General features: G+C 38.6%; 1 protein-coding gene across 1 annotated transcript in view; it reads right to left on the bottom strand.

The window, feature by feature from the left end:
* Positions 1-680: 680 nt before the first annotated feature.
* Positions 681-22,461, bottom strand: part of LOC115419734 (MAP kinase-activated protein kinase 2) — a 28,887-nt gene continuing 7,106 nt past the window's right edge. The window contains 17 exon segments of the mRNA XM_075353475.1: positions 681-2,339; positions 2,342-2,386; positions 2,389-2,450; positions 3,518-3,554; positions 3,557-3,596; positions 3,709-3,794; positions 4,134-4,161; positions 4,163-4,259; positions 4,342-4,418; positions 4,546-4,596; positions 4,598-4,638; positions 4,641-4,670; positions 4,813-4,896; positions 5,429-5,461; positions 5,464-5,492; positions 13,129-13,159; positions 13,162-13,267. Coding sequence (XP_075209590.1) covers positions 2,302-2,339; positions 2,342-2,386; positions 2,389-2,450; positions 3,518-3,554; positions 3,557-3,596; positions 3,709-3,794; positions 4,134-4,161; positions 4,163-4,259; positions 4,342-4,418; positions 4,546-4,596; positions 4,598-4,638; positions 4,641-4,670; positions 4,813-4,896; positions 5,429-5,461; positions 5,464-5,492; positions 13,129-13,159; positions 13,162-13,267 — 915 coding nt within the window. The 3' untranslated portion in view covers positions 681-2,301.

The following is a 22,461-nucleotide window of genomic DNA, read 5'->3' as shown; positions in this document are numbered from 1 at the left end:
TTAATGCAGGCATGAGAGAGATGACTGTAGGTTTCGTCACACTCAGAGCTGGAGGCCAAGAGCCTACAGCTGTCATGCACCTGAAGAAAAATAACACGCATCTTTGGGAACTGTTCTAAAACACCCCAGTGTTGGCAAATGTACGTGTTGACTCAGTGCCATCAGGACATCTGGCTACGCAAATGTGTATATTCCAGGAGTCAGTCATGCTAGCAAAGGATGATACAAGTTTGTCATGAGTTGAGTCTGTGAAGTCCGAGTCAAACCCACAAATCCTAAATCTGCAGACAAGTGACCCGACAACCTGACTCATACTTAGGGACGTGATCGATGTCAAATATAAGGAAAACTTTATGACTTTGTATTAATTCTATGAAACCACGTTGGAGAAATTTTGTGAGCAAGTTGAAAAACACAGGGTAGGCGTTCCATCTTACATGAGCGCTCTATTCAAACCATCTTTCTCTAGCAATTAGAAACAAGTAGTATTGACAAAATATGTCTGTTTGTTTTAGTTCAAAAGGTGAAGCTCAACTTGACCAGACAAACTCTGCACAAAATTTAAATCTTTACTTCCCAAGATAAAAGCAAGGTATTAAGGATTTATATGCAGAGAAAATAGTAAATCATACAGCAATTACTGTAACTAAGTCCTTATTTACTCAGAGAAGGAGATGAAATCATGTTTGTGTTTTGTATTTTTTTAATCCAAAGCTGAAGCAGACAAAAGTACAGCGTGTGGAGCTGAAGAGACTGACAGGAAAAAAACACATCTGTGCTTCCACTACAAAAATGTGTTGAGGGGGACAAAAAAAAAAGAAAGAAAGAAAGAAACAACATTACAAACATTCAATGAACTGTTTACAGTGAAAGATTTGTAGGTGCAACAGGTAATGTGAATGTGACATTACGAAGTGAACAATCATTCCCCATGATCCCATGTAAGCGGAGGAGCCTCCTGCTGAGGAGGGGTCAACCATCACACCCTCTGAATGTGATGACCGCTTGCTGGTGAATGTCAGATTCTGCTCTAATCTAAAAGAGCAACTCCTAAGTACTCTCTACTTCCTATTAATCCCCCAGGAAGTACGGAGGTGCTGTTGAAATCCGGGGAACGTCGAATGCTGACTGGGGAATATTATATTTAGATACAGACTCCAGGTGCTTGAACCGTCTGTCAGTCCGTCCATGTAATTCCCTGGAGGGTGCTACTGCTCACATGAACATACAAACTCCCTATCACTGCTGGACATCTCTCCAACACGAATGCAAACAGAAATCAACAAAACAGAAATGTCCTAGCAGTACTTCAAGCTGACAAACACATCTGCATAGCATTAACCTGAAATATATTGTGGCAATGTTATAAATTCTGAAGCATAACATTGGTAAAAGCCTGAACCAAATGATAGGTAGGGGTTAAAAGTCTTCTGCGGCTTTAGCAACACTCAGTAAGGCCTATACTAAAATCCATGAAAAAATACAGTATCATTTGGCTCCTACTCTCCCATGAGCTACATGCAGGAGAAAGGGGAGCCAGTTTCTGCCTTGGCTTCCTTCTCTGCCCTAAAACTGTACCTGAAACAAGCATAGATTAAGGTAGGAGAGAAGGGCCGCGAATGAGGTGCTCAGTCAGAATGGCACATGGCCCTTGTGAGTGCATAGGCCTCTGTTCAACATTCACTTAGACACACTGAACCTGACAGACGCCTCTGTCCCAGTCCCAGAAATGAGCCACCATTTCCAGCTGATTCCAACAGTCGGGGACAGAGTCCTTACATTCCACTTGTCAGTTCAAAATACATCTGCTTACTTTGCATGTAGGTTTAAAAAAATAAAAAATAAAAACTTCCCTTGTTTTTATTTTTGGGATTTAGCCATTTGATTTAACATTCATGGGTTTAGGGGTTAGAGCTAATAGTGGGGCTGTGGGATGAAAGACAACTATTGCTAATGCTAAGGCTTCATGTTCTAATCCATCATTCAAGCCCCTCGGAGAACACAACCTGATATTTGGGAAAGGAGAGGAGAGAGATCTTGTCCATTCCACTCTGCTCTCCTTTACTATAATTTATAATCTCTTTACGGGTGTATAACACAGATTAACATCCTCTGCCATAGCACAGCGGTTGGGTTGTTAAAATGGTAGAGAAATAAAACAAACACTCCTACAAAATATTAGAATTTGCCATGAAAAACAAAACACTGAGAAATCATGCAACGCGACTCACAAGTCGACCAATTATTGCTTCCTTTTACACCTGTGTTTGTGGTGTGTGTGTGTGCATGCATGCGTGTCTTTCAGTGGGCTGCCGGCTGTGCCTTTGCCGTGGCGTCACGGCTTTCTTTCCCTTTTTTGAGAGCAGTGGATTAGTTGAGTCCTCAATGTCTTGATCTTGATTTGCTCGTAGTCTACGCGCATCGTTGCCAATGGCACTGGTCATTTCCTCCTGAAAAGTAAAGTGAACATGTTCAGTAGGGGACTTAATGTGTAACTTCACCCACATTCTGAATCTAAGTCCCCACTGCATGATTCTGAAAACAACTGTAAAGTCAGGAGGAAGCTGGGGTGGACACGATCAGTGTTTCAGACAGGCATGTGAGACAGGAGTACTTCAGGGACATCCGTATGACAGAAAATCACAAGACATTATGCAACCATATCAGCCTCTGAAAGGGATTACTTTGTTTTTGTACTGGTTCTACCACCTCGAAAAAAATTAAAAAAAATCAATATCCATTTAAATGTATGCCAAATTTTCAATATATTTCCTGCTTTGTCTCACCATCATATGTTTGATCATAGAGAATTGAAGTGCTCTAAAACCCTTCAAAATATCTAAAAAAAAAAAAAGCACTTCTGCAGCCTGTATAGTTATGCTACTGTGGTGCTTCAGTACATTATTTTGGATCCACACCAATAAAAAAGCTAACCAAGCAAGGAATTGTTTAACAAGACAAAGTCGCAGCTATTCTGTGACTCTGGTGGTTCTGAATAGTGATAACATGGCAACAGCTCGACTCAGCGTAATATGAGATGAGGCTTAGCAGAATATGGAAGACTGATTTTTTTTTAAAGACAATTTCATGACAGTTTTCCACCAACAGAATGTGTCACTAAACCATAATAGCGGTGGGAAGGCGCAAACAGGAAGCTGCAAGATGAGACATTTTCACCTACAAAATGCAGATTTTTATACATCTGTAGATTTTTATGTGCAGTTGTCACCAGCATTAATGTATTTCACTACGAATGAGTCACATGATTTCGATTCCAACTCAAAAACACGTTTTAGTGTAATACAACTTAGTCTTAAACTGAAAGGCACCCTGTAGTCCAGACAATGTGAAACAATTTGCAGAGACCCAAACTGAAAGTTGGAGTCACACCAACAATTTTTGATAAATTACTGCCTTTTTTCAGTCAGGTATCAATCAGTATTGACTATTTTGAGTTAAACACTGTTAATGCAAGGATGCAAATAATTACCACAGAAACTGAAAGCTGCTGTCTAACCTGACATCCTCCCATGTATCTTTTTCATCCTTCAGGACCGGCTGGTGTGAAGTGGGGTCTGGGGGACCTCCATTGATTGCTTTGGAGACACAAAGAAACACAAATCTCACTTCAGCAAAAGGATGGCAACCAGTTTATGCTGAGAAAGTGAATTACAAACACACACACACACCCCCACAGTATAAGCTTACATTGATCCACGGATGATTCATGAACTCTGTGATGGTCATCCTTTGGGTTGGCTCAGTCTTGAGGAGGGTCCTAATGAGTTGTTTGGCTGCAAATATATATGTATATCAGATGCAAAATAGCTGGGCTACAATAATAAACTGATAGCATAACCCCCTGCTGACAGTCACATGCTATAGGATCAAGGAGAAAAAGCACATCACAAAGGATTATAGCTATTCATTTAGATTCAGCCAACTCTGTGAAAAAACAAGACCTGATTAAACCACTTAATTGCATTAGTTTAATTTCTTTTGAATTCAGCTCATGCTCATCTGTACCTGTTCCAACCAGTTATTGAAATGTCAAATAATTCTCATGTTGCCTACCTAAAAACTGAAAATAAACCACAACTCAGAGTGATCTCTCATTCTATTAACAGGCTTACCTTCTTCTGATACTTCAGACCATTCTGGGGTTGGGAAACTCGTATTGGCCCATCCGGATCCTCTTCTTCATCCCAGGAGAGATGGCTAGACCATGGTTAGAGTAAAAAGGAGGGTACCCGCACAACCTAGCAAAGGTTTGACACAGCTGTATTAGACAAAACCCACATGTAATGAAGGCGTTGAAGTGACTGCAAATGACCGACTTACAGGATATACATAATGACGCCCAAAGACCACATGTCACATGACTTGTCATATTTCTCTGGGCCCAGAACCTCTGGAGCTGCAGAAACGCAAATGCAGAAAGGACAATAATGATTTGAGGAAAGTTATTATCTTATGTGTAATTTTTAACCGATTAAAGAGAAACCAGTGCAGGAGAAAAATGTGTACAGAAAAAAAATTTCTTACAACATAGTAGGGTGTATAGCAGGGAGTAGCTAATGAGTTGTGTGAGGTGGTTCTCTTTGGCAAAGCCGAAGTCTGTGAGTTTGAGCAGGGATGGGGCCTCTTGGAAGAATACAGTAATTCTCTGGCTGCAGGGTGTATTCAGAAAACCAAGCAGAACAGTACAAAGTTAAATGCTGCTGTCAGGAAGTCATCTTTAAAACCTTTTTTTGATTTCGTTAATGAGGTACTCCGCAATTACTCTTATTTATGGACAGAGGGTTATGGCACAAACCTTGACGTCTCTGTGCGCAATGTTGATAGCATGGAGGAACTGGATGGCCTCGCCTATGTATTTCATGATGTCAGATGCCTCTGAATTAGGGTGAAGAAAAAAATTACAACTTTGTGATTCAGTGGTGTATACAAACTGACCATACATTTAATCACTGCCTCAGTAGTGTGAAAATGTTGTGCTTCTTTAACCAAAGTTTGGGCGAAGGTGACAATTTACGGATGATTCATATTTCTGCCTCGATTTCTCTGCCTATGCACAGGTGAGAATTTTGTGCAGTTTCATAATAAGTATGAACACGATGAAAGTCCAACAGTCACAGCTCTGCATCTTGAATTTTCCAGCTCTGCATTTTTTTCAATAGTTTCAGTGTCTCGTTCTTTTTACTTTCCTTATCTATTCTGTCTATAATGCTTAGCTCACCCATTCAAACAAAATTCAGGTCTAAATACAACATTTGGAACCATCTGTCTGCTTGCAGAAATCCTGATATATGCAGACGTTGGGAGTATTTTCCACTGCTGTCAAGACTGTCAAGAAGTACGATTACCCTTTTTACAAGTGGAAACAGAAGACAGGTGTATGTGTTTAAAGACGATACACGCTTGTTACCTCGCTCTGTGAAGGCCTGGTCTCCTCTGTCCGGATTCGACTGAAAAGCTCACCACCATCCATACTGCAAAAGAAAATCGCACAAATGTCAGAATTTCGGTTGTATTAACTACTAGACCACCAGACATGCTCATGTCATAAACCAGGTAATAGATCTATTTTCACACCCCGGTCTGAAAAACTAAAATCTGGAACATCTTAATAGCGACAGAAGTACATGCAAGGGTAGGGTGTGTATGTGGGACAGAAGTAATATCAGAGTAGGAAATGCAGCTTTCAGGCTCTTATGCTTGAAGGTAACATTTCTTTTTCCATAACAAGATTTGCGCAGATGCATCATTTTCTTGCACTTTTGCAGCATGTCTCTTCATTTACTTTTAAGGAAACTGGGAGTATCTGTGTTCTCGAGTCATCTTCACCTCTACCTATTGAAATGAGAGATGACACAGACCTCACAATGACAGGCCAACAATACTAATGAACTGTTTATAGTGAAGTAACAGGTCCAAACTTTGTGTAATAGCTTGGTCAGTAGGAAGGAACTCTAAATTATCAAAGGCCACCTCTCTTAGATCACATTAAAGCCTGAGTTAATAAATTTACAAAAAGCTATCACGGGTACAAAAATCTATTATGTTAGGCCTGGTACAGACTTTAATTAGGTATGACCTGTATCACAGACATTAAAAACTCAACTTTGTTGCCATTACACTCTAACAGAGAAAACAAACATCATAAATACAAACATAACAGGAAAATTCTAACAAAAAGTAACTTCTATTTGTAGAACAGTGATCTATAATACGGAACTACTTTACTATCAAATGAATGAGGACATGACTTAATTTTACAATTCTTAATGGTTAGCTTAGAATAAAATAATCGAGCATATGGCATGGTGTGGTCTGGCTAATTGTTACAAACAAAAACGTATGTTAGCTATTTTAAGACATTAATATTACAATGGGTATAGTTGTAACTGATAACATGCTGACAGAAGAACTCGAGAGCGCAGACCTCCGCCAAGGTGATCAGTGCCCCCCCCCCCCCCCCCCCTTGGGCCCCCCCCAACGGCCCCGATCAACCACCAAAATTTAATCATTTCTTCTCATCCCATTTCCAACAAACCCTGAAAATTTCATCCAAATCTGTCCATACTTTTTGAGTTATGTTGCACACTAACGATCAGTGCCCCCCCCCCCCCCCCCCCACGTGGGCCCCCCACCCCCGATCACCACCAAAATTTAATTATTTCTTCCTCATCCCATTTCCAACAAACCCTGAAAATTTCATCCAAATCTGTCCATAACTTTTTGAGTTATGTTGCACACTAACGGACAGACAAACAAACAAACAAACAGACAAACAAACAAACCCTGGCAAAAACATAACCTCCTTGGCGGAGGTAATAACACAAAGTTACTTTTCACTGATGATAATGTAAACAGTTTTAGATGCTGGTGTGCAGAGGTATCCTGTTGTTCCCCTCAGTCATGGCCACACCACTACATGTTTTGCTTCACAAGTATCGTTGTGTCAGAGTTGAGAGTTTGGATAATTTGTTTATGCTCTTACATTTTCCTAAATTGTAAATATTTTCCAAGATATGTTGGCTTCTATTAATTGTTTTTTTTCTACATATTAGAGGTGTTGGTGAATCTGATTTTAATTAGTTAAATGGATCAGTAAAATTTGATTCAACTCGCACAATAAGTTTCATTTAACCCATGTGCTTATTATGAGTGTGACTGAGTTTCAGGTCATATCATCACACCAATTTTGGTTTAAACTCAAGATGCTTGACAGCAACTGATACTTCATGCATGCATGTGTTAACGGCAGAGCAGCTCCCACAGGCCCAGAGCTTCGCTAAACCACAGTACGCTTTGAACTTCTCAAAATCAATCATTCACATCGGACAGTAGCTCAACACATTTTACATAATATTAAAACATTTGCATTGTGAAAAACCCTTCAGCGGTGAAGTGTGAGTTGTCAGCAGAAAAGATACTTATGAGTGAACCAAGAAATTCATTTTGCACCATCACCAACACCCTCACACATCTTCAGTCTACAATCTCACGTCTCATGTACACCACAGACACACCTTAAAGACTGAAAATGACACTGAAAATGACAGCAAGAAAAGAGGCTATTCAGAAAAATAATAATTATAAAAATAATATCTGAAAAATACATGCTATTAAGCTTTACAAAGAAAAAAAAAATACTTTCCACCCAAGGACAATTATTACAGCTTGTTAGAAGGATATGATTTGTAATGCTAACATTAACTGTGTGGAGTCCTTCCACTTCTTGTGTGCCCCATCAGATGTCAACTTGGACAAGTTATTTATAACAGTCAAGCTTTTTTTATAAAACATTTTTTATGCCCATTTGAATTATGGCATCATTTAAAAATCATTTCCAAGTCAAGAAAATTTTAGCTTGAAAAGAGAAAGTAATGTTTGGCCTTGTGTGGAAAAAGCCAGTACATAAGCTTCTTTCACCTTATTCTTCAAGAGCGAGTGACAAGGTACTAAAAAGGTTTTAAAGAAAAAAAAAAAAAGAAGAAAATCACCATGAGTCTGATCATGTTGAGAACCAGTGTATTAGGCAGAGAGGCATGCACTTGTGATTTGCACGGTTAATTATCAAAAGCACAGCCAAAAAAATGGTCCACGGCTTGCTCAAAGCTGTGCTATTTATCAATATATTGTTTTCTTACCTTGTCACAGCCTAATTTTGGCTAAATCCATCTCTTTTTCGCAAAAATGAAGTGAATCATCAATTAACTCTAGAGGGTCCCTAGATGCGTCGGCACATCCTGATGACATGCGCGATTTAAGATGACGTGGCAGCAAGACAGAGCCTTACTAAAACTTAATTTCAATTTGTGTGGAAAGTCCAGATGTCAAACTAATAACTGTGATTTCAATAGTGCTGAAAGCACATGGAAAACCAAATTTATGACACAATAAAAACATAATTTTTCAGCAATAGTGTCATTACATTTGGTGCACGTTGGCTGCAGTTAGAGACGGTAAAAATGGGCCTCTAAGTGAATTTCTTGCATGCAAGAAGTGCTTGCATGAAAGAAAACATGTCACTACATTTCTATTGGTGGAAAAGTGCATCACATGGACCATTCAGAGACGTCCATACTGTGCCGTGCGTAATCTAATATAACTTTAATACCTAGTCATCTCCATCTTATATCAATTTCTACTTAACCCTGTAAAGCCTGAACCATTAAATCATTGACAAAAATTCCAGTTCTTTGAATCTGGAGCTTTTATTGGTCCTTCTGATTAACCAAAAAATATTTTTTTAAAAATATCAATTTTCCATGTATGAATTTCAATGTTGTATCATTTTTGATACATCAGGTCTCAATGCTCAGATATTATCTTTTGAACTAACAAAAAGATAATATAGCACAAACATGTCTAACAAACTGGTAATTCCTTTACAAAATTGGTAAAGTTCTGCCTCCTTCCTCATTAATGGCAATCATGTAGTGCCACTGGAAAGGCCTTTGGTGAACGAATTCCTCCCCCCTGGTGGATTATCTCTGTATTGCATGTATCTAATTGCATACATAAGATTTTTCAAGACAAAAAATATCATACTGATCATGTAGAGGGCTTCAAAACTCATGTATCAAATGTGGTATGTTTGGCGTTATAGGGTTAATTTGTAATTCTAGTCACTCAGAAGTGACTAATTATTAAGTTACTAATTAGTAATTATTTATTTCTAAACTATTTTTGCACAAGGTTGAATGAATGTTCTAAGCTGTTAAAATGTTGTTTGTGTAATGAACAGGATCTGACAATACATTTCACGATCTGTGCCGCTTTTACTTCTGCCGCAATATTACACACACTTTTTTTTTTTTTTTTTTTTTTTAACACACCCTGTTCCTCCATTTCTGCCTAATACACTGCTGAGAACTGCAGATGTGTTCGACGGTTTCAGGCAGCAGGCAAAGGATACAAAGGACAAATACGACTTGCGTTGTGATCTTTAAAATAAAGTGTCTTTCTTGACAAATGTATTTTTGTCATTTGTAATTAATTGCGCCATTCAAACAGGATCAAAACCTATGTCTCTCAGCAGTGACAGCTCTATGCATTTTTTTAAATAAAGTCCAGAGGGGCAGCACAGCAAAAGGAATAATCTGCAAAAACAGTTATACAACTGAAAAAGTCCACATCAGCTAACAATCAAAAACACTATTGCCACAATAATTCAATGTTATGACCTTCATATTCATCCTATTTATTATAGATTACCCATATTGAACATAGCATTATAGTGCACCCTTGTTTGAGTGTGCAGATGCAACATCATACACCTTAAAGGGCCACAGACTTGCAGTACTTTAACTGTTCACCTTACAACAGTGATGTACAACTTTACCCCAGAACTAGTTTAGATCATAAATGCACACTCATGATAACTTTTACACAGTTCCGACAGTGGGTAAAAGGTGTCAAACCATCAAACCTCATACTGTCCTGTCTCATAAGACCACTTTGTACCACTAAGGAGACTCTGTTCTCAATTGAAAATGGGACAAAGTATCGGCTGTTGTGTTACTGTTTATAATAATAATGCATCTATGTCTGAAGACTGGATCAGCAGGAATGGTGCTCTACTCCGCTGTGATCAGATCATTCACTTTATGGCTGTAATCTGCTGATTATTTACTACTATACTGAAATTTGTGCCAGCACCTGAGTGCTAATACATTATTAATGGAGCTGCTGATGATGCTGTACACAATTACAGTGTTTCAGGATGAAAGGAAATTCCCATTGAAACACAAGTATTATGTAGCCTACATATTGACCATGTTCGACAGTTTGACAGCAGACACCAACATCACAAATTCAAAGGTAAAAAGCTGAACAGATAGGAGATAAGTTTTCAATTTCAGCATTACAAACTATGACCTTTGACCAGAAGGAGCAGCAAGATGCTGCTTTTCAACTTGAGGTTGAGTTTCATTTTAAAGAGCAAAGTATAGGTTACCATAAGGACAAAAACATGCAGCGTCAGAGGGGGGGGCTGACAATACCTAACAACTTTATCTCCTAATGTTACATTCTAGGAAGCAGTTTGGTTTAGTCAGAACTTCTATTTGTATCATGCTAAGATGAAGGAAATTACTCATACATAGCCACATCTTTGCATGTGAGTGTGTAGGAAGACAGGTCCACTACCTTCACACTACAGTGGTAACCACAAACCTAATGTGCACATGTGATAACATGGTGGTTAAAATGCTCTATATGAAAATGCTAAGGTAAGTCAAATGTTCATTTAAAGGAAATGGGTCCATTTCTACTAAGGTCACACTCAAATGATTTGCAATAATTAACCTGGAAGCAAAAGTGTGAACAATTGAATGGAAAGGTGCTCATGAATTCAGTTCCCCTAAGGGTAATGTAGGCTGAATGGGGGCTGCTGGGGGAAAAAAAGCCCACTTTGTGAAGTTCACCTAGTAAAACAGGCCAGCTGTGGTTTATAAATATGATGCAAGTTACTTTGATGTAAAGCTTGTAAAAAAGTACAATATTGCAGTAAAGATATTGCATCAGCTGTCCTTACTCAGCCAGCATTGAATGTAGCTTGAGTACTTTCAATGCAAAGTATTTAGCATTCTTTGCCTGTGTTTGCAAACACACTTGTTCAAATTTGCCCTTCCTCTTGACTCAGCAAATGAAGATGTGAGAGTGAGGGTCCAGTAAAGGACAGACTGAATGGGTAGAGTGAGTGATGTGGTGAGAAGGAAGCCTATTCACTATTATTGTAGATGACAAAGATCAGTAATGAAACTCATCAAGAGACTGAGTACAACAGAGACCACCTCCTGCTCAACCTTGCAAAAACTGAGGAGGTGTGGACTTTCAAGACAGCATGAGGTCCCCCACCTCTGAGGATGTAAGGGAGGACTCTGGGATTAGAAATTATGAACATTTCTGAGTTCCTGGGGGTACAGCTCAAAGACAAAGTGGACTAGTCAGAAAACACTCAGCCTCTTCACAAACATCACTATTCTATCGTTTATGAAGGGCCTAGGGACATTCACCGTGTGCACTTGACTGGTACAAATGTTGGTGAGGAAATGAAAGTAGTGAAAAGAGCAACAGAGAAGATGAAAAATTGATGCAAATTAATAATCATTAACAATCAGCAGCACATAAGTTATAGAGTCCTGCGCTTACTTTGATTCCGCTCAGATTCTCTTCAACTCTAAGACCAAACATGCTGTTTTTTCACAGGGTGAAAAATAACTTCATAAGTGATGATTGAACAAGATAATCAAAATGACAGAACATCCAGGTTACATTCATGTGATGAAGCAGAGCAGCAAAACACCACACACAGGCATAACTGAAAGTTAATTCCTATGATAATTAGATGAGATCTGGGACTAAATGTGTAGTTGGGTTCTGTCTTAATAAATGGACCACTGATTTGAAGTCTGAGCAGCTAGTATACATTCTCACCAGAAAAAATCTTAAAGTAATTTTTTCCACAAAATACATATTACAGTTTTAAGTTTCCTCCTTCACATTGTTGCTTCACTCATACCGACGCAAAGTATCCACCCATGGAGTGACACTATGCTTACTTTGTGTTACTATGGCAATCGATGTTGGGGAGTAGTATATCTGCAGAGGAAATGAAACATTTTGGTGCCAAAAATAATAATCAAATTGAGGAAAGTTAAATCTAGTTGAGCTGATGTAGTCAGTAGAAAAACAAAAAAAAAAAAAAACTCACCCATGCACGTGACTCACAATGCTGGGACTTGTTTTTATTCGGTAAAATGCAATATCAAAAGAGTGACTTATTTGTTGACCAATTATTTGTTAAATCTGTTACCAGTGAATTCATTCACACTTAATTTCTATTCATCAAGCATTTAGATACCTGCAAAATGTAACTTTTTTTGTACAATATTAATGTTGGCCTTTTCAGTGTTTGCCCTGACTTTTTTATGTGCACATTGAAAATGGGAACAGAAATGGCTGATTGGTAATGCATATTATTTTGATAAAAGTAAGACATATTTTTGTTTATATGAGCATTTAAATATTTCTGTCTACTGGTGGTGAGGTGTTTGGTAATTATTAACATTATTTAAAAGTGTTAGAGGTGACTGCTGATGTTACCTGGCTAGCTATGATACACATTCCAACATTCTGTCTCACACTTGTCCCTGATGGGCATGAGGCATCAAAATCCATTTAATCACCATATTTTACATTGAAGGAGTCAGTTGTTATGACAAGTTTTGGTCCTGAGGAGACACTACATTTCTTTTTTGAGCCTTAAGCAGACAGACTGTGTGAATCCCTAAGCCTGTGGACTCTTCCATGCCATCAGACTCCAGAGCAGCCAGTACGACCACAATCTATTTCCATCTAATTCCATTTAAAATTGATTAATCGTGCAGCCCTGCTACATAGATATGCAATGTTGTTTTTTTATTTTATTACATTGTCTTATTATTCCTACTCCATTCTTTCCTCCTTTTGTCAGACATCGTTAATGTAGATATTAAATCTGTACTGAAAAACATGTCTAAAGTAGTGCTTAAACAAGGGAACCTGTTCATAAATAAGTAGTTTTAATGCACAAAGATATTTGTGGATATGTACGTGTAAGGCACTTAGACTTACCACTCCATCACAATAAGTAAACACTTTTTGCTTGATAGAGGTTCTCATAAACGTCAATGATGCGCACAATGTTGGCACACGGCGACGCCCTCCAGTGGAGCTCCACTTCTCTACGGGCTTTGGTGCATTCTTGCAGTATCTGGGAAAAGGAAAAGCAACATAGGGGGTGAGGATGACAGGTCATTTAAAAACCTGAAAAGATTAATATAGCACTGGCATAAAAAATAACAGGATAAAACTTAACAGAATTCATTTACAGCAAGTGTGATGTGAAATTAGGCCTTACATTGGAGGACAACAAACAACTAGTGGCAAAGGTACACCTAAAGAAAACCAAGAAGGCAGAAGTGAAGTGCTGCCACCTGCTGGAACACTGTTAAATAGATGATGTATAAAGTTGGTCCCATTTCTGCCGTGTGAATGGAGCACCCTCTTTTTGTGACACTATGTCAATACACCTGTAAGTGGCTCATTTGTATCTTTAATTCAATGTTTACCAACTATATTTGATAACCTGGTGACAAGTATTACCAAAATGTACTACCCTAGAAGAAAAACACAAATTAAAAGGTCAGCTCAAGCCCTTTGATCATGTAATTATTAGTAAATTCAGCATAACGCTACCTGCAATACAGAATTTAAACAAGCAGGTTTGTTTGGGTATAGGTTATTTTCCCTGGTAAGTTAGGGTTTCCTTACAGACAAGAGAGAAAACCTGTAATTAAAGACCTGTCGTGAGAGCAGATTCACTTATGCAATTAATTCTAAGAAATGCAGTGAATTAAGGACACACAATTTCAGAAGTCACAAAATCCATCAGAGTAGAAAGCAATCTGAATTAAATGAATACTAAGTTTATTTCCTACAGTACTACCACATGACTAAAAATTAGTCACACCAAGTCTGCACCAAATTCTTTAGAATAAGTCTCAGCACAGTGGCATTGGGTAAAGTATACATTAATGGCCTTTTACAAGTACATAAATGTCAAAGTGTTGCCCTGGTGAGATTGACTGAGAATGACCTTATCTGTTGCAACTGACTCACCAAATACCATTAAGATTTTCAGACAAAACTAGTTCCCTCCCAACTAGTAATAAAACAGCTGTCTGGTCAACTATGTGCCTTGATATTAATCTACAACCGCAGCCTGAAAATACAGAGTAATCATCTTACTTTCATTCAAAAATGACAAAGTACAATGTATCTTGGAAAAAATATATATATATTTTCCACTTTTAATTTTACACGTGAACTGTTTTTATTGTACTGTACAAAAAACACAAGTCACAAAATCTTTCCTTTAACAAGGAAAATCAGCTTCCATAAACCAAAGTGGTAATATTTAGTGTGACCTCCCTTTGCACTTAACATATCTTCAATCCTTTTGTTCAGATAATATGAGACTTACTGCATTTACTTACTGCATGTTTTATATCAGTTTTTTTCAACACATCAGATGTTTCTGCTTATGTTGCTTCTCCTCATGGGGACAGGAATCACACTAAATACCTTAACCTTTAAAACCCATTTAGCTCAGTTTTTCTGCGTCTGTTGACATATTTCATGTATTTTTTTCTATGTGAAGAAAAGAGAATGAAAAATAAATGTACATATTTCAACCCTGCAAAAACAAAGCCAGAGGTGGCCTAAGACTTTTGCACAGTACTGTATATGTTATTAATTTGATCTAAGGTCACAATTTTACTTTTGTAAACATGATGTCAACCCATGACGAAATCAGTAATTTAAGTCACAAGTTAAAACGCTAATTTCAATACATTTTTACAGTGTTTGCTTCTGTTTTGTAATGGTATTTCTATTATGTACCCACTGGAATTTGTTAACAGGTTTAATTACATGACACCATATCACTAGTAAATCCTTTAAAATCTTTGAGAATTAATGGAAAGAATTCAGGCTTGAACCTTTGACAATGAGCCATCATCTGTCTTATTGTGTGTTACATTCCATCTCTGCCCACAGACACAACACAACAGTGGGCTTCGTTCCAGGGGGCAAGAGTAGCTGGGAGTATCCAGACTGCTGCCTGTTCCAGCACATAAGACTGCCAGCATGTTTACATGCACACAAACAACCAGGTTTATCAGTGAGGGCTGGTTATGCAGTAAATCACAGTAACCAGTTCACTAAAAACTTCCCTGTGTACATGCAGCTGGGTAAAAGAAGGTTCTCCACCATCTGCAAATTCACTTTGAAAACATCACATATTTAACTGGTGTGTATTCCTCTGACAGGACAGGTTCTATAATGAAAGCAAACAGTGGGAATGTTTAGGAAGTTTAATGCCAGTAACTTTAAATCTGTTGCACTCAGACTTTGGACAAAACTAAGTTCAAGGAGACAGTGTTGTGTATGATGAGCTGTCCTTTAGTTCTGTGGCTCTTATCTGAGCGATACTTACTCCTCCTGGACTCATTATTCTCTCTAATCTTCTTTCTACATAAATGCATGATGAATAAGAAATCAGGTGACATGACCAAGCCAGCTGCATCCTGGCTGTGCACATGAACAGAAACTGTTCCAACCTCACTCCTCTATCTGACTCTGGTATTTCACTTTCACTGTTCAACAAGGACACATGAACTTAAACCAACCCTCACAGAAAACAGAAATTTCCTAAGCAAACCACACTATAAAAGCTTCATGTTCTGTGGTAATATTTATGTGTTCTATTCATATTTCAATTAAAAGAATAAGGTTGTTATTTGAAACATTAGTGTTAAATCAAACCAAAGTGAGAAGTCATATCATGTCTACTAAAAGCACACTAAAAAACAGGCCAAGTACATAGGGATACACTGAAATTGTGCTGATCTTGCTGTTAAAATCAGTTGGATTAATATTTATGAATACTAGCATGTCCAACAAACAGGTTTTTAATTATGAAGGCCACTTGAGGACCTAGTAGGGCTATATGTGTCTGTACTTTATCAACACTCAATATACAGCACAGTTCAACCACCCTTTAGGACAGAGCAAACATGGGTGGTTCATACATACTGCGTCACACTACACGTCAGAGTAAAAAAAAAAAAAAAAACACCAAACCACCAACAAGGACACATTTCAGTGGAGACAAACACTGTAGGTAGGTTTTACCCTCTAATGAAATTGACATAATTCATTGTTGTGAACTGCAGATGGTTTTAAAAAAAAAAAAGGAAAAAAAAGCAGACCTGCGATGAATATTTTCTGCATATAAAGTATCAAAAATCCCTAATTATCATAGGATCAGAACAAGGACAAAAAAAACAAAACTTTACAAACTTCACTATAAAAACAAACCAACAGCCTTACAACATAATCAGTAGTGTTAGAGGTACAAAACTAACAATGATATTACTTATTCAGTCCTTGTTGTGAAACTCCTGAGTCATGTCAACAAACTGTAACATCATGAATGGACTTGATTAAATATGCTTTAAGTGAATGGGTAACGGACTTAGGTAGTTGCAGAAAAGCGTTTACCCCTATCTTCTCATTTCTATACAAGTTCTTAAATGGAACATCAATGTTCAGGAGGCAGCACAGGAAATGATGATTAATTTGCTTTTAAATCTTATTCTTAAACAAGAATCAGGAAAAACAGGACAAACCTTGCAGGCCCCTCTACATCACAGAGAAGTGTAAAAATGACACTACACACACAGTAACAACAAATCATTGTAAATGCAAGAGAGGTCATCTTTAGACCAAATAATCTAGCCCCAAACCTGTTCTGTTCATTGGGTTTTGCGGTTGAGACCACAGATGCCATGCAATATAAGAAAAAGAACCCCAGAATTTAGTTTTCATGTTATTTATCATTAAATATAAACATTCAGATACATCTGACCTTCTAAATCTCCCTGCAAACTGTACACCTAAGCCACCTAACCCTTTCTGGATTTACACGGCAATACAAAGGATAGTAATATAAAAGTACTCCAAGAGTTATCAGCGATGGTCAACTGCCAAGGAGGAACTAAAACATAGCTAGGTGTGTGCATGTGTACTGGAAAAAAGAACCATGCCTTGAAACTAATTTTAGTGCCTCTAAATATAACAGACTTCCCTCTACAAACAAAAGCTTCATATCGTCTTAACACATGCGCAATGGCATATGCACATGAGAACACACCCCCCATCACCTCTCTGCTGGTGCTTGTGACTGCATAGCCCCCCATCTGCTGTTGGTCCTTTGAGGGTAAACAGTGAAGCTTGTGTAGGGGAGGGAGGAGAGGGGGGCAGATGGGCACACAATACACTTCCTCTAGCTGACACAAAAGCTCCTGAGCCCAGGGCAGGACAGTGGGAGGTGGGATGGGAGTGAGCTGAAACGGCACCCATCCTCCACCTGCTACTTGTGAACTAAGGAGCAGGCTTTGGTTGATGTGGTGAAATGAGAAGAAAATCACTCTGAGAGTGAAGGGGCAGTGAAACTGTGCAGGAGGGCTTATTGAGGGGTGATGGGTTAAGCTTAGCTCAATCAGAAAAGCCTCTTACCCTAACAGACAGGGTTAAACAACAATCTAACAAGAGGTGTCTCTGTGTGTGTGGCTTATCACTGTGCACTCAGTGAAGCGGCAAACATGTTTGTGTGTCAATAGGACATGATCTGATCAAAGACATCTGCTACGCCTCACAAAACCATCAGATGCATGGGTTTATACATTTAAATAAATCTTTTTTTATATGTGGTACAATCTGTATCAAGCACAAATTACATTTCAAGATGAAGCTACAAACTCACTGTGCTTAGGTTTTATTGATTAGGCTTCTGATAAAAAAAAATTAAAAAAAAAAATACACAAGTGCACTCATACGGAAGTCATATTTTAATGAGCCCTCCATGACATTCCAGCTCTCAAAACAGTTGCAAGGAGTTTATGCAGGCAGGTATTCTTGTACACATTTTTAAGTCGATGAAAAGATTAGCTAACATCTATTCAGCGCTACATTCTAATGTAGGTTAAGAGGCCTGCATAAAAACATAAATAAAAATGGAAAAATTTGTAATAACCAAATAAGGCAATTCTGGCATCAGTCTGCAATTATTTCATGACTTTGATTAACAAAACTGAATGTGGAAACGTCTCAAGTGCTGGCAGCATAGACTGTGGGAGGGAAAAGCCTTGTTAATGTGACTGCAGGAGAACAATGTTCGAGTCCTTTTATTTCCAAATGAGTGTAGTGCAGGTGGTACACAGAAAGTAGACATACTTGAAAAAAAATAATACAGGCATATTGACCTGTGTTAAAATAATCTGCATCAGCATCTAGCAAAACCGAAGTCAGACAACAGACAAAATGAGATGGTAACAGTTGGAAAACAGTGAAAAATTCAGTTTTTTTCTCCTATCTCTGGACACCTTATGACTCGTGGTGTAAATCCCCTTGTGTACCTGATGCAACGGATAATACATGAAGTTCTACAACATACACACAGACAGGAGTGTTAATCAGTTGCTTTTGAGGAGGCTGTGGTTTGTACTAGTAATTTGCCCTTCAGTCAGCTTTATGAGAATGCATCTGCATGTACAGAATGTTTTTAGACCACTAACATATTAAATCCAGCTGTCATTTTAATCATATTATAAGCCAAAGACAACCCAGTGATAACAAACAGCTGAGCAGTGAAAACAGGTTTGTGAATCACCTGATGTCATGACGTGTAATAGTGTCTCATCTTAGAAATCAGACACCAACGGACCATGAGTCTGGCTGAACATGGAGATGCAGAGCTTATCATAAATTATAGATAAAGAAAAAAAACACCCTTATAAGACAGAAACAGCAAAAGCGGTAGATACAACTGATACCAACATTACAAGAACTGTCTGTTCTTGGAAAGGTGATGGTGAATTAATGATTCAATGTTTAAATGAACATCAGAAGATAACAATACTTAACATATAAACTCCCAATTGTTTTGTCAATTTATTCACGTGAGAACAAGGTAACATGCACTGTATGTCTGAATGGATGAGGAAAAAAATCACTTCCCCTTTACCAGTAATACCATTCAGCACTATTCCGCTGTTGAACTTCTTTTTTTAGGAAATGATCATGAGACCCAAGTAAAAAAAAAAACAACAACACATGTACAAGACACAAGAGTGTTCATTATTCTTGTGTATTTGTAGTATATTTAAGTATTTTTTGTCCCAAGTGCATTAAGTACTTAGGACCATTCATACATAAAGACGCAGTGCTGCATCAGCTTGGAAATGACTGTCATAGATACAGTTGACTGGCTAGTCATGGGTCCACCTATGACAACCACAATACCACATCCTCCCAAACAGCAGTTGCCCCAACAAATAAGAGAACACAGAGTTGACGTATGGGAATAGCTGAATACTGCACCCATTCAGAGCAGTAAATCACATTATTTCAAGGGAGCTTTCTTGTCTACTAATCTGTTTGCGTGAATGTCAAAACAAATATATTTCCATAATAATCAGCAGGAAGGAAAGAGATCTTATAACTCTAATGTAACCATTTGTTCTCACCTCTCTCTCTCTCACACCTTGAATCTAAATACAAAGAAAGAATTGAACACCACAGGCTGTAAACAGACTCCTTCAGTAGCTGTGGTTACACAGACAACATTTCTTTAACCCAAGTGACAACTTGTAACTTAACTTAAAGCTATACCGTATGATGTGGCATTTTTACACTTTTCTTTTGTCATCTTAAAATGCTCCTAATAAGTGTGTGTTAAACTAAAATGTAAAAGAAATCCACCAGGTATTGAAACTCAAAAATGTTTAATTCTCATATATTTCTGATAAAAGTCTGACCAATCATTTTAGTCGGTCCGAATGAAATAATTGGCCGAACCTGACTGAGCCTCCTGTCAATCATCCATTACGGCCGTCCAGCATCCGATCCATTATCACCGTCTCACATCCGATATGTGTACCACTGAATCTGACGCTTCACTCACGCTGCTTCTCCTGTCACCGACCACAGTCTACTGTCTAGGATGTGTTTGGATAGAACTGACATGCACATGTGGAAGGGAATAAACTGATTTATGAACAGAAACGACAACTGAGGGGAAGAAACAGGAGTCTGATGAATGAAGGATGGAGATAAAAGTCCGGAAGTCAGCTGTACTGGACTGAACAGGTCTGCATAAAGCTCAGCTTTTCTGACGGTGGGACTCATACAGGTACATGTACATGGTGTCACACAATGTAAGATGATGTAGGATGATAATTGTATGGACTATGAAACTTCAAATGTCCACGGAACATTCGCGGAGGCCGCGCGTTCACAGTGCGCGCGCCCATCCCCTGGGCACTGCAGTGAAGACACTGACCCAGTACTGCACAGACCAGGTCTACTGACGGAACAGGAGCCGCGGGCCGCAGCAGGTGGATGATGCATCTGATTACTGAGGGAGGGGTCCGCAGACACGCCAAAACGGACCGGACCTCTGCCTCTGCTTCCTCCTCCGTTTCCATCGCGCATGAGGAGAGAGGAGGAGGAGCCTCAGAGCTCAGGCAGAGGGAAGTGGGCGGGGCTTTGGAGGGAGGCGGGTTGTTCATGTTCAAACTTTTACTAAGTGCTGTGAGAAATGCCACATCGGTAGGTATAGCTTTAATACATGGACAATACAAGTGATCTGGTATGATGAGGGTTTACATGGCCCAAAGCACTGAATGAAAACAGAACAGTGGTTTCCACAATGTCGAAAAACAGAAGAAAAAGGATTCTTTTTTCCCCCTCAATTTAATAGAACTAAAATGTTTACTGGTTTTTCTGTGCCTTAAAGCTGTGCCTGACTTTTATCACCAATTTTTCATCAAATCTGTAAAACCTGAGTCATAGCCTAAGTATCACAAATCCATAAGTCTTTTCATGATTATGCACCTGAATCTCTTCCCTCACAGTGAACAATTTCGAAGTGTACTCCACCATAAACAATCCATTTGTTTACAAACAGAGCTGGTAGGTCACTAGGGCTTTTTCAGAAATCTGTCGTGACGTGCATTGTGGGAAGTGGAGCTCCACGCAGTGGCAGCGGCAAGAAACACAGAAACGACTTCATTGCCTCTTGCTACTGCAGCTGAGTGGAGCTCCACTTCCCTCTACTTCCGGTCCTGCTCCCTCATGTTAAAGTTTCCGAGGGGTAGGGGAAAGGAAAATTAGCTGCACAACAGCAGGAGGCTTAGAGGAATTAGTAATGTGTCTATAGGTTTCACTTTCACTTTAAGGTCCACTAGTGATGCGCGAGTCAGTTTTTTGTTTTTTTTCAACCAGCGGGGCTTTTGTGAAATTATTTGACCAGACCCAACCCACCCCGCAAATAAACTCACATTCTTTTGACCGTCCCAACTCCACCCGCGAGTAACCGATTGATGTGCGCATCATGAACGTACAGCACAGAACGCACACCCATACAATACTTGGACAGACCTGTCCGTAGACATGCTACAGCAGTGGCAAACATACGGCCCGTGGGCCAAAACTGGCCAGCCAAAGGTTCTAATTTGTCCCACAGTATGAATTTGGAAAGTGCAAAAATTATACTAAAGTTATTAAGAGTCAAAAGTGTCATAATTGTTTAAGTTCAACTTCCACATTCAGCCCAGTTGTGATCGCAAGTAAAATAATAGCATAACCTATAAATAACTCCAAATTTAATAAAATCAAAATTTTATTGTAAAAAGTCAGTATCGAATCAGTATCAGATCGGTATTGGCAAAAAATTGGATCAGAAGCAAACAATCCAGATCGGGACATTACTAGCATTTATAAATGGTGTTCTGGTCCATTCATTGCAGGGGTTCATCCTGTGCTCCACATATGAAGAGATGCTTGCGTTTTTCCAAGGTTCTGTTAAGATTATTTAAAAGTAAAACTGGGTTGCAGTGTATAATATGTACCTACCATCTATGATAATGTGTTACTAAAGCAGATGGTCTGAGCCACATCAGTGTAAAAATTGGATGTGTATAATTTTCCTTCAAATATGATCATTTTTAGCTACTGGTATGATGCGGGACTAACTAAAAACCAGGCATTTCAATCAATGCACCCGTTTTCATACAGAAATCCTGGCACTTTTTTTGCATACTTTTCTTCTATTTTTAAAATAAATGTTCTAATGGGAAAGTTACATTGCAATGTCTTGTGTTTGGGAAAAAATGAGATCGGAATTGGCCAAAATCAATACTGGCTGTCCAAGCACCCTGCAAATTGGAAACAGCCCCAAAAATTGTAATCGGTGCAAGTCTAGCAGATACCAGGAACAACATCTGATATCTCTGTCCAAAAGAGCACAGTCGTAGGAATAGCTAAGATCCTGCACAGAAC

The sequence above is a fragment of the Sphaeramia orbicularis genome, chromosome 5 (genome assembly GCF_902148855.1).
Source record: "Sphaeramia orbicularis chromosome 5, fSphaOr1.1, whole genome shotgun sequence".
In the NCBI taxonomy this organism is placed as follows: Eukaryota; Metazoa; Chordata; class Actinopteri; order Kurtiformes; family Apogonidae; genus Sphaeramia; species Sphaeramia orbicularis.
The sequence above is the reverse complement of the archived record's forward strand: the minus strand, read 5'-3'. Positions and strand labels throughout refer to the sequence as shown.